The sequence below is a fragment of the Myotis yumanensis genome, unplaced genomic scaffold (assembly GCF_028538775.1).
Source record: "Myotis yumanensis isolate MYYU_CA2020_CCGP unplaced genomic scaffold, mMyoYum1.0.hap1 SCAF_17, whole genome shotgun sequence".
NCBI classification, from domain to species: Eukaryota; Metazoa; Chordata; class Mammalia; order Chiroptera; family Vespertilionidae; genus Myotis; species Myotis yumanensis.
The window spans coordinates 3,251,956-3,264,555 of NW_027223768.1; the positions used below are offsets into that span (position 1 = coordinate 3,251,956).

Below are 12,600 nucleotides of genomic sequence, written 5' to 3' on the forward strand. Positions count from 1 at the left end.
GATGGACATTACTGCGTTTCTCTGTAACTGGCTATAGTAGAAACGCAGGGCGTGATAATTGTCAGATAAGTAATTGCATCTAAAAGGAACATGTTTGGGTTTAAACGTAGCTTAAGCGGATGATGATCACCTCCACAGGGGTAGAATTTTGGGGGGGTTTTCTCTCCTCACTGATCTCCAGCAATTCACGTAACTGCTGGCACACAGTAGGCCCTCAGTAATGTGTCCACTGTGTGTATGGCCTTTTCCTTCCCAGCACTGGAACCACTAGCCTCCTCCCACCGCGAGCAAACCATTCACTTCTCCCTGACTCACTCTTCTTGCAGATTACAAAGAGGTTAGATCAGTGAAGCCAAACAGCCTGATAACACATCAAGCAATGCCACCAGTTAGAGCATAAATTCTGAGCACAAACTCCAAGTCCTGTGCCCTCTCAGCCTCTGGCCATTGACCCGCACCATCTCCATCCTTCGCTCCTTCCTGCTTGGATGTAACCATCTCCTGAGCTCTACCCGGCTCCCCATAGAGAGAACCTGCTTTATCTTTAAAACTATAGCACGTGACGCAATTAGTCTGTAGGTGTAACCCTTCTAAGAACTGCGGCTTCCTTGTTTGAGGAGTAAGAGGGAGGCATTGAGAAAAAGGTCCTCTGGAATGGGATGCAGGGCAAACAGAGTGAATAGGAACTGGATAGGAAGATGTTATGTAAGGAAAAGTCAAGGAGAAGAAGAAACATTAGCACAGAGCCAGGAAGAGCCAGGCCGCAGGCTCGGGGAGGGGCCTGACACAGGAGCCACGGGAAGGAAGAGGGTGGACTGTGCGACGGTGCAGCTCGCGCCATCATCTCCCGCAGCTGTCGGCCCCTCATGCCCTTTCTCCATCTGGGACCCCACTTCTCCCGGGGAACAAAGCAAATGTGGTCGTAAAACTCTAGCTTGTACGCATCACACGACTACATTTCTGTGAATCACCTCGTTTTCTGAGAAATGATTATGGTGACGAAGGGGATGCCGTATCAGAAAACAAGGATAGAGGTTACTTAGGGAATGCGTTTTCCTCGGTGTTGCTTTCTGGTAACAGGTGGCAGACGCCATCTGAGAATTTGCTCGCACAGTATATTTGCGCGCATTGTGCGTTCACATAAATGTGCAGCACGGCCCAGCTTATGCTCAGCACGTGGGGAAGGCCGCACCGCCCTCCGCTCTGGCCGGCCGGCCCCTGCTGCTTCTCTGGGCGCGCAGGCAGGCGGCCACTTAGCGGGTGGACCTCTGAGGCAGGAAGCGTGCCTGTGCCTCGATGGGCATCTATCACCAGCTCTCGGATGCCACACGGGGCATCTGATAAGCACACAGAGTTGCCAGACTTCAGAAGCCCAAAGTCACGGCATCCTGTTGGGATCATTTTGTTTGTCATCAGTGAAAGCATTAAAACAATGTTTCTTATCCGTCAGCAGATGAGTGGGTTAAAAAACTGTGGTACATCTACATAATGGAACACTATGCTGCTATAAAAAAGAAGGAACTTTTACCATTTGCAACAGCATGGATGGAGCTGGAGAGCATTATCCTAAGCGAAATAAGCCAGAGAAGGATAAATATGACATGATCTCACTAATGTGTGGGATGTAATGATCAACATAATTTGATTAACTAGATGGATCCAGAGACAAATGGGAAAGGGGGGGGGCGTTTAGAGAGCAACCAAAGGACTTGTATGCATGCATATTAGCATAACCAATGGACACAGACACTGGGCCGTGGGGGCTTGCCCGGGGTGGGAATGGCAGGGGGCGGGGGGGGGGTGGTGTCAATTGGGGAAAAAAGGAGACATATGTAAAACTTTAAACAATAATAATAATAAAAAAATGTTTCTCACCCGGCTGGCGTGGCTCAGTGACTAAGCATCATCGACCTATGAACCAGGAGATCCTGGTTCGATTCCTGGTCAGGGCACAGGCCCAGGTTGTGGGCTCCATCCCCAGTGTGGGGCGTGCAGGAAGCAGCCGGTCCATGATTCTCTCTCATCATTAATGTTCTATCTCTCTCTCCCTCTCCCTTCCTCTCTGAGGTCAATAACAATATATTTTAAGAAAAAGGTTTCTCAATACACATTTACTCCCAGCAGCCAAACTTCAAAAACACTGCAACACCCCAGTTCTGCACTTCAATGACCTAGACAGCGGTGAGCACTTCCAGACTCTGTTTAGACCCAAAAACTAGCTTTTCATCAAATGATCTTTTATTTATGGCTCCAGTGCCAACATCATTCCTTTAGGCAAAAATCATTTTTCTCACCTTGTCTTCTTTGTTCTGTCTTTTAATATATCACTTATTTATTATTTGTTATTTTACCTATCTCCTACCTGGCTTCCTCTGTAAGCCATAGCTCTTTGTAGGAAATGCCCACTTAGTGAATCTATATAACGTCAGTGGGTCTTGTCCAGAATTTTAAAATATTGACTGCAATAAAATATAATAGATAATGTGAAAGTATATTACATGTACTGTTTCATATAGTGAGTTGTACTCAAAAAGTCGTAAGCAAGGAGTTATCTCTCTAGTGTGTCTGTTTTGACTCTGATTTCTGTAAGCTGAAGCACAAAGATTCTAATTTTCATAATTTATGAAAATATATACCAGGTAACTGATCGCAAAATTACAAATATTCTCAAGCTAGGATTCGCAAGAGGTTTTTCTGGGGTTATTCATATCGAGGGCCCTGTCTAAAGCGATCTCCCGTCCTCAAAGAGAACCGGTGGTTGATGCAAATCTAGACGCCGCTGTCCCCCTGCACACCCTCCCTGTGGCCTCCAGCTAGACCTGGCCGAGGCCAGGAAACCCCCTGCACAGTATGTCGCAGAGACAGGGCACAGCTCTGGGTTTCTGACTAAATGGGTTATAAGGAAAGAGAACGGGCATCCAAGGATTCAACCTGCCCATTTGCTTAAGTAGTTTAATCTCTGATTCAGTCAAATTAAATAACTGTTATAAAGAGCACAAGTAGGAGTAGTAAAGCCCAGTGAGCTGGAATACGAGCTCCTCTAACTCTCTCCCTTTTGACACAGTTGCTCACAGGAGTCGGGACAATCAAGAGGACTTGGACAAGGGAGACTAAGAGGAGGGAACTGAAGATGTTTAGAGTGAGAGATGCACAGCTGGAAAGGAGGCTATGCAATGTGCTGGGGTGGCTCTTTGTCGTCAAAGGTCTATAAACTCCAGCTCATCATTTACCTTCTCTAAGCCTCAGGTCTCTCGCCTTTAAAGAGGGAATAATATCTACCTGGCCAGGTTATAAACACCATTAAGATAATGATTGTAAAGTTCATAGCATTAATAATTGAAAGACTAAAAAACACTTGCGATATCATTTCATTTTCTATTTCATTTACCCTTCACATTCTTTATTTACATTCTTTTCCCCAAGAATTCTATTTAGTACCTTTTCCTTCATCTGAATAACAGCAAAATCTCCATCCCTCTCCACCCCTGTGTGTCTCAATCCTGCACGTACCGTTACTTAGTCAATACCCTGAAGGTAACGTTAATAAAACAGACTCTGGTGATTGGGATCAAATTGTGACGATAACCCGTTGATCATGATAAGGAGTTTGGATTCCGAAGGCAGCGTGGGGCCGTGAGATACGTATAAGCAAAGGAACAGCATAGCTAAGGGTGTGTATTCAACTAGAATCGGGGGAACCACTGGCTGAAAAGGGGAAGAAAGTGGAGTCCAGGAAATGTTACTGAGACACGATTAAGCAAGGAAACAAAGGAAAGAGACTGGACAAAGGCAGTGGTCGCAGAAATTAAGAAAAGGGGGGAAATTAAAGAAACATTTTGAATGTGGAACTGGAATGACCTCAACATGTGTAAGGAAGTTGAGAGACAATGTGAGGCAACCGTTAGCTTCTGAGATGGGTGAAATAAAACGCAGCCTGAGAAGAGGCCACTGAACTGGGCAGCTCGGCTGTTTCTGTTAACCTTTCAGGCTACAGCTAAGAACCAAGATGAACTGATGGCGAGCCGTGTTAGACTGCTTTCCTAGGGGGTGGTCAGGTATCTCAAAAAAGGAATCTGGTATTTACTCATTTGCCAATTATTTGATGCGGTTGCATTAACTAAATAAAGCTATCTGGAGAATGTATACATGGATATACACTTTTCGGGCTTCTGCGATGTGTAAATAAGCATTGATAACATTCCAGTCTCACCGAGTACTCAGAATCAGACAAATTACTATTTCCCTCCTGACAGCACGGAGGAGCAGTGTTTTCAGTCCTCTGAACTCTCCGTTTCTGCACTCATTAGTACAAGCAATTAGCAGCAGCCCAGCGCTGGCTGGCTTGATTGACACGTGTTTATTTCTCTCCGCACGCCGTGGGAGCACAGCGGGAGGATAATGGAAGGAGAGGTGTAATTTGCAGCCATGGCTGGCATGGTTGTTTATTACAATCATACTTACCACTGGACCTGGTGGGCCCTGGGGACCCTCTCCTCCTTTCAGGCCAGGTGTACCCTGGGAAAAGCGGGGGGAAACGGAGAAAATGAATCGGTGCGAATTGAATATAAATTCAAGGACAGCATGACTGGTAAAATGAGGGTGTGGGGAAGTGTTTTTAGACACAAACACATATTGCGATATAGACGATGACACATTTCCCTTTCATTAGTCACGAATCTTTATTTAGTTAAAAAAAGAAAAGCAAATGTTTCGCCCTAATGTTTGGCTCAGTGGATAGAGCATCGGCCTGCGGACTCAAGGGTCCCAGGTTCGATTCCGATCAAGGGCATGTACCTTGGTTGCGGGCACATCCCCAGTGGGGAGTGTGCAGGAGGCAGCTGATCGATGTTTCTAACTCTCTATCCCTCTCCCTTCCTCTCTGTAAAAAATCAATAAAATATTTTTTTTAAAAAAAAGCAAATGTTTCTAATAAGCAGTTTCATTCACGGTGATAGTACCTGAGCTCCAGGAAGACCTCGTTCGCCAGGGAAACCGCGGAGACCTGCTGGACCGTCTTTCCCCGAGACGCCTTGAGGACCTGGGTCGCCCTAAGGGGTAGAACATGCATCCGTCATAGGGAGCGATTTCCATACATGTGACCACAAACAAAACTGTAGCTCCCCCTATCATGTCACAGTGAGCACATGATGGGAAAGGCCACATACATTAAAATAAAGTAACCACGACTTATATATATTTCATATGGGTATAAATGGATGGTTTTATAGTCAATGGAGCAAGCTTCTTATATCACTGTTCGGTCACGCCTTGAGGTACAGCCAAGTGCGTATTTCAGTGACGTTTCTTTCTGACGTTCATGGGAACGCCCCACCACCGTGTAGTTAGCCCAGCTATGACCAGGGCCACGGGGCTGGAGTGAACAGTAGGTGGATGTTGCTGGCCAAGAACATCCCTGAGCATCTGTACCTTTGCACCTTCTTTTCCTGCAGCGCCAGGAAGGCCTTGCTCACCAGGCGGCCCCGGGGGGCCAGGATGTCCACGTTCGCCCAGGGGACCGGTCTCGCCAGTGGGCCCCTCAATGGAAAGGCAGAACTCGTTAGATCGCGCTTTCATTTTTTGCAAAGATAACACAAACCCCACATAGTGCATCGTTCTCACTCATTTGCATGAGGTCTATTGTTCTCAGTGAATTTCAGGATGCCCCACAGAACACTTCCCATAGAGCGCTGGCAGTGCCGTGTCTGGCAGGCGTCTGAAAAGATGACGCGTACTCTTAGAATCAGAGTGTCCAAGGGAAAGCTATTAAAAATGGAAAGAGCTGCTCTCTTTGTTCAATACCAGAAATCTTCAGAGTGAGGTCAGTCCGAGTGCTGTAAAAAGCTATGGTTTCTAACTCTAGTCTGTCTCCTTCTCTCTTTTTGTCTAAGGTATCAAATAGGAATGAAGGGAAAAAAGCCATTGGGACCACAATGCTACTCAATGAATCACGGCTTGAAATTGAGCTCAGGTTCCCAGGAACTGAAACAACCAACATGGTCCCCCTTGGAATTTCCCGAGTGGAGCCCTCACTGTTAATCTACACGCATCTGACAAAGTCTGGCGAGTGGCAGGGGATCCCCAGGCCATGGGTTTGGGCTGGCAGTCCCTCCCGCCCGAAGGCTGTAACAAATAACCCGCTGCCTTAAACTGCTGCAAATGCCACCGTGAAAAATGCCAGGTCATTCACGTGTCCCCGAGCGCAGCTGTTCTGTGGCGAGAGAGTTTAATGAGCTCGCAGGAGGATCCAGAGAATGGAGACCAGCTCTCTCTGTCTGCGCTTAGGACAAGGCACCGAAGGCATGAGACTAAAGATGCGTAAATGCAAAGTGCGCAGATGCTGTGCTTGTGGGAGGGGAGTCTTCCTACAGCCTGAAGATGCAACTGGTTCTTACCTTTCGGTCCTGGATAAAGAACCAGTTGCCCCAAATTGGAGGGTACATTTTTAGGTTTAAATTCCTTTCATTATGTAGGGTGTCCCCCCCCCAAAAAATGTATACACACACTTGGAATAATTATGAAGGCAGTGTGTGTTTTTTAATACATTTCATTTTCAAAACCAAGCTATCAGCTGTTCAAGTGTGTATACATGTTTGGGACACCCTGTATATTGCTGCAAGTCCCCACCTTACCATCAATAGGCAATCATTTCCCCCGAAGGAAATTTCCCTTCAAATTTTTATCAGAATTTAATAGTAAGGAATGTAAAATGGATCCTAATTTAATGGCCATCACCACTGAAGACAAAAATGAGCAGTGATTCACACAACTGTGCCAAAAAAAAAAGTGACTGGCAAGGACTGCAATCAATATTGCTCCTTTTAAATCACACCCTTTGTCTTAACATGAAAATGTGATTACATTTGAAACAGGCCATTGGTTTTTCTTTCTCAAAAGTACCAATAAAAATAATCCAATGAAGATGCATACTCAATACATCACCTGCTAAAATCATTGTTATGAAGACAAAAATCTTAAGATACAATATATTACAAATGTTACATTTTTAGAATAAAATTGGATCAAAGCCTTATATTTCTAATCCACTTCTAAGTGTAATTTATACTCAGAAGACTGAAGTCATTTTGTAACTTGAAATTCCGGGAACAGGGGATGGCTGGCCTCGTTAACAAGGCATTGTGGGCTTCCAGCAGATGCTGCCATGGCCAGACTCTCACTGCACTGTGAATTTTCTGACTTATTTTTAAGATTTTTCCTTCTATTTTACTCAGTTCAGTTAGAAATCACTTTAGCTAAGCAAGAATGGCTGAAGTTCATTTGACGTAAGCAACATGCATATATTACAATGCTATTGAAATACAAAAATGCCTCCTTTTCAATCCTAATGAGCTGGCAGAGGCGAGAACAGAAACAGGAGAATAAGGCGCATCAGGGAAACAGAGTGTTGGGATGTACCTGTGGTCCAACAACGCCCCCGGGCCCAGGAGGGCCGGTCTTGCCTTGAAATCCCTGAAGAGAGAAAGCATAATCCATTAAAGCTCGACAGCAGCGGTTCTCAACCTGTGGGTCGCGACCCCTTTGGGGGTCGAACGACCCTTTCACAGGATTCGCCTAAGACCATCGGAAAACACATATATAATTATATATATATTTTTTTGATTAATCACTATGCTTTAATTATGTTCAATTTGTAACAATGAAATCGGGGGTCACCACGACATGAGGAACTGTATTAAAGGGTAGCGGCATTAGGAAGGTTGAGAACCGCTGCTCTACAGGGTACGACACATAAATTGAAATTCTCCGAGATAAGGGAACACCGCACATGAAAAGGAAGTCACTGTTGGCTAAAACACTTAGTGTGTCATTATTTTCCTGCTCTTTAAAATTCAAAATTCACCATGTGCATTATTTCACATGACAGTCCAATGGCGACTTTCAATAAGCTCAGAAAACAGAATAAGACCCTGGGATGACCCTGGAGTGGAAACATGTCCTCAGCCCTGCTGTTCAGGTCAAACGAGATCACTGTCACCCAGCGCTGCTGACGGGCAGAATCAATGAGGATGGGAGACATTCTGCCCAACTGGCCCCCGGAATACTTGGGCCCAGCCAGTGTGGTGCAGTGGTTGAGTATCAACCTATGAACCAGGAGGTCTCGTTTCGATTCCCGATCAGGGTAAATGCCTGGGTTGCAGGCTTGATCCCCAGGAGGGGGTGTGCAGGAGGCAGCCGATCAATGATTCCCTCTCATCATTGATGTTTCTATCTCTCTCCCTCTCTCTCTAAAATCAATAAAAATATATTTTTAAAAAGGTATAAGAAAAAGAATACTTGACATGATTAATAAACATCTCAGCATTTGATCAGTGTTCTTTATAAAAACCCCAAAGAATATACTTATAAATGTATCTTGCATAGGATGAGTCATTAAGGTAGAATCTGCTATATGCTAGCTGCATGCACTGGCTAAATCATGCCTTTGGGCTATATTTGGTATCTGTATTTCTCAAGACTCATGGGTTATTCATTCTGCATGTCTGTATTATGGTTTGCAAGTTTCTTTCTCATGTGAGTGAACTTATGTTTAACAGTTGGAGAAATAGAACTGAATTAAAGCATATGATATTTGCAAGGTTTATTCACTATAACATCAGATGGAGATAATGAGGTCAGAAAGTGCCCGGCTGGCGTGGCTCCGTGGCTGAGCGTGGACCTATCAACCAGGTCACTGTTCAATTCCCAGTTGGGGCACAGGCCCGGGTTGAGGGTTCGATCCCCAGTAGGGGGGTGCAGGAGGCAGCCGATCCATGATTCTCTCTACTCATTGATGTTTCTCTCTCTCTCTCTTCTCCCTTCCTCTCTGATATTTAAAAAAAAAAAAAAAGGTCAAAAAGCAAAGGTCAGCCACAGGTGGCCCCCCATTTATATCACAACCTTCCAGGCCTGTAAGAATGGAACTGTTATGCTGAGCATCTCTAAGTGTGTGTTACATGCCTTTAGCGCCAACGCCTGGTGACCCTCTGAATGAGAGTGTGCCCACATTGTCCTGTCTTCAGCAGCCCTGCTCTGCCCCTGCATCCTCACGCCTGTGGCTTCCTTCCTGGAGCCAGTCCGCCTCACTTTTGCTCTTCCTCTTTGGCTGCTGCCTTCTGTTTTTCCCAGCGATAACCATCTTTTCCAAAGAACCCCCTTCTCATGATGCGCCCAAATGCGTCAGCGTCAGTTTTGTCATTTTTGCCACCAGCGATGTTTCAGGCTTCGTTTACTCTAGGACCCCCTTGTTTGTCTCTCTTTTTAATGGCTTAGTTCAACTGAATCTTGTTTTTTCTATCAGCCTTCTTCACCGCCCAACCTTCCCATCCGCACATAGTAACTGGGAGTAGGAGGGTGTGGGTGGTCTTAGCCTTCGTCTCTAATGACCCCTCTTTGCTCTTGGCGATCTCCCCCGATTCTCCCATGGCTTCCCGGCCCATCGATTCAAATGGTAGCTTCAGCCAAGAATTCAGCCTTCTCTTGAATTCTTGGCTGAAGCTACCATTTGAATTGGTGACTAAATCAAGATCAGCAAAATCTTTAACAATTTCACTGTCCTCATTGTCTGTATTAGGATCAATACAGGACTTGGCACTGTGTTTCTGAGAGAAACCTGGGTTGCTTCAGTATAATAGAAACAATTTCTAATAATTCCCAGTGGTCTTAAAAAGCTTTGGATGGTAAAATGTCAGATTTGAACTCTCAATTCAAGGATTTCTGACTGAGGACAAAATTCCAATGTAAAAAATATCCATTTTTAAAAATAAGGTAACACATATATAGCAAAATACAGCTACTCTAAATTCTTGTATAAGGTAATCTTGTAAATCCCAGTCAGCGTGCACACATACATGCACACACACACACGAGAAAGAAAGGTTTCTGGCAATAAGATTATTCACTATTGCTCTTAAAAGTGGATTTGGCCCTGCTGGCATGGCTCAGTGGTTGAGTGTTGACCTATGAATCAGGAGGTCTCGGTTCCATTTCTGGTCAGGGCACATGCCCACATTGCAGGCTCGATCCCCAGTGTGGGGCGTGCAGGCGACAGCTGATTGATAATCTCTCTCATTATTGATATTTTTTCTCTCTCTCTACCTTCCTCTCTGATATCAATAAAAAATATATATTTTTTAAAAAAAAGTGGATTTGAAATCTGAAATACAGTTTCCCAGAAATAATGCTAGCCTTTGTCTAGGAGAAACTACTCAATGAGAACATCCACCCTAGAATCATTAGTTAATATGCTATTTTCCCTCTTTGTTTAAATTTAAATATATAATATGGTTCCTCTGGAGAAAAGCAGAAGCTCTTATTAAATTGAAGACAAAAGGGATTTTATAATGAAAATTCTCTAGGTATCTCTCCCTTCACAGACATTTTGGGAATATTACAGAATTATTCCCACAAAGCTCTACCAGGACTTGGTTAAAAATGATTGACTGCAATATTTAAATGAGAATGCATTTGCAAATTTGAATGTGGATTTTTCTTTAGAGGGTTTATTTTATGCTCTTCATGTAGCTATCTTTCCCGGGAGAAAACCCAACCAATTTTACTCTTTGGTCTCACTAAATCATTCTGAAATGTATTTTTGAAATCCAAGACTTTGAAGTTTACAATCTGACTAAAGCGAAAAAGTTCTTAGACCAACAACTGTCACTTGGTGAATGACACAAGACTACACAGAAAATCATCACGTTTTCAGATGTGTTATCGTGGACCGTGATGCGACTCCAAATACATCTTCGTGTTCACAGAATGCCCTCAATTGTTTTGGAGCCTCATCCTCAAAGGTAGTCTGTGTGGTGATTTCCTCAGGAAATCTGGATAACATTAACCAACGATGAGAAGCAAAATGGGATTCCAAGTCAACATGCTAATCCACGATGATTTCTGTTTAAACTCACACCCCACTGGCATAGCCTGACACCTGGTTTTGTGATGGTGGCAGAGTAAACCCACAAACCTGCCAGGATCGGTAAGGCATAGCTGAGCTTCCAGTGTTCCCTCTGCCCTACTCATGTATTTAATGTTACACTGTTCATAACGCTAAAAGAACATTCAGTCACATGTTCCCATTCATATTTTTCTACTGGAGGCAAGAGGATGCATTTGATCAAGTTCCAGACCAATTATAGCCTTGTGGTTGCAACATCAGAAAATACTGCATCCTTTTGTTCTGGAGAGAAGAAGAAGGTGTCACCTGCATGGCTTGCTTTAATGTGTTTCCTTTAGAAGGTGGAGGGGTGATAGGGTTGGTTGAAATATATCTGTAAACAAAGACTTCAGTGAAAGGTCCAGGGTGGAGGTGTCACAAAAATAACGGGGTCTCCCCATCAGCTCATCCCAAGATGCTGTAATTGACCATAAGGACAAGCAAATCAACTAACATCCCATGCCCTCAAGTCTGTCCTTTTAGGTGTTTAGATACAAACATGGTCCTATTTATGGATTTAAAAAATATATTTTAATAAGAGTTTCCATAGGCCCAGCGGCGTGGCTCAGTGATTGAGGACCAGGAGGTCACGGTTTGATTCCTGGTGAGGGCACATGCCCAGGTTGCAGGCTCGATCCCCAATGTGGGGCATGCAGGAGGCAGCCGATCAATGATTCTCTCTCATCATTGATGTTTCTCTCTCCCTCTCCCTTCCTCTCTGAAATCAGTAAAAATAGCTTTTTTTTTTTTTTTAAAAAAAAGAGTTTCAATAGAATCAATTTCTCCATTGTCCTTAACCTGGTAATTGAGCTGTTAAATAAAGTAGCTTTCTGTTCAATGATGAGGTGCCAGAGATGGACCATTTCAATAGGAAGAGGGAGGTCACTTACAGTCTCTCCACGTTGCCCAGGGTGCCCTGGCAGGCCATCCTTCCCAGGTGGTCCCTGAAATCACAGATAAAAACACCACATGCTATAAATACCTATGACTTGTTGTATCGTCTCATGCAATATGTTAGATAATTTTCTTATATTTTCATTAGATATTGTATTTTTGATGTTCTGTTGATTTCATATATGGTAATTTATATATATATATATATGCATATATATGTATATATATATATACACATACACATATATATGTGTGTGTGTGTGTGTGTATGTATGTATATATATATAAAAGAGCCTAAGCGACCAGATGACTGGCCGGTAGTTATGATGCGCACTGACCACCAGGGGGCAGATGCTCAACGCAGGAGCTGCCCCTGGTGGTCAGTGTGCTCCCATAGTGGGAGGGCCATTGGGTGCCAGAGGCCGGGCTCATGGCTGGTGAGCGCCGCTGTTGGGGCGCAAATCTCGCCTGCCTCTGCGGCAGCACTACCAGCAGCCTGCGGGGATCAGGCTGAAACCAGCAGCCTGACATCCCCTAAGGGGTCCTGGATTGCAAGAGGGCGCAGGCCAGGCTGAGGGACCCCACCGGTGCACGAATTCGTGCACTGGGCCTCTAGTACAGAAATAATCTCTTTGGTGTAATTCTATCTGAACTGAGACCAAGAGAAAATTGTACAACCCTAATCTGAATATTTTACATTTCAATTCTCTTCATTAGTAGTTACCTTTTTAAAAGGAATAGTGACATATATTTGTTTTTATTTTTGCAAAAAT

The 12,600-nt window shown here is 44.2% G+C and overlaps 1 protein-coding gene across 5 annotated transcripts in view; it reads right to left on the bottom strand.

The window, feature by feature from the left end:
* Nucleotides 1-12,600, bottom strand: part of COL11A1 (collagen type XI alpha 1 chain) — a 180,131-nt gene that overhangs the window by 38,860 nt on the left and 128,671 nt on the right. For all 5 annotated transcript variants that reach the window (XM_070396042.1, XM_070396043.1, XM_070396045.1 and 2 more), the window contains 5 exons: nucleotides 11,824-11,877; nucleotides 7,414-7,467; nucleotides 5,428-5,535; nucleotides 4,959-5,048; nucleotides 4,462-4,515 (listed from right to left, as the gene is read on the bottom strand). In XM_070396042.1, the coding sequence (XP_070252143.1) occupies nucleotides 4,462-4,515; nucleotides 4,959-5,048; nucleotides 5,428-5,535; nucleotides 7,414-7,467; nucleotides 11,824-11,877 (360 nt within the window). The remainder of the gene's footprint in view (nucleotides 1-4,461; nucleotides 4,516-4,958; nucleotides 5,049-5,427; nucleotides 5,536-7,413; nucleotides 7,468-11,823; nucleotides 11,878-12,600) is intronic.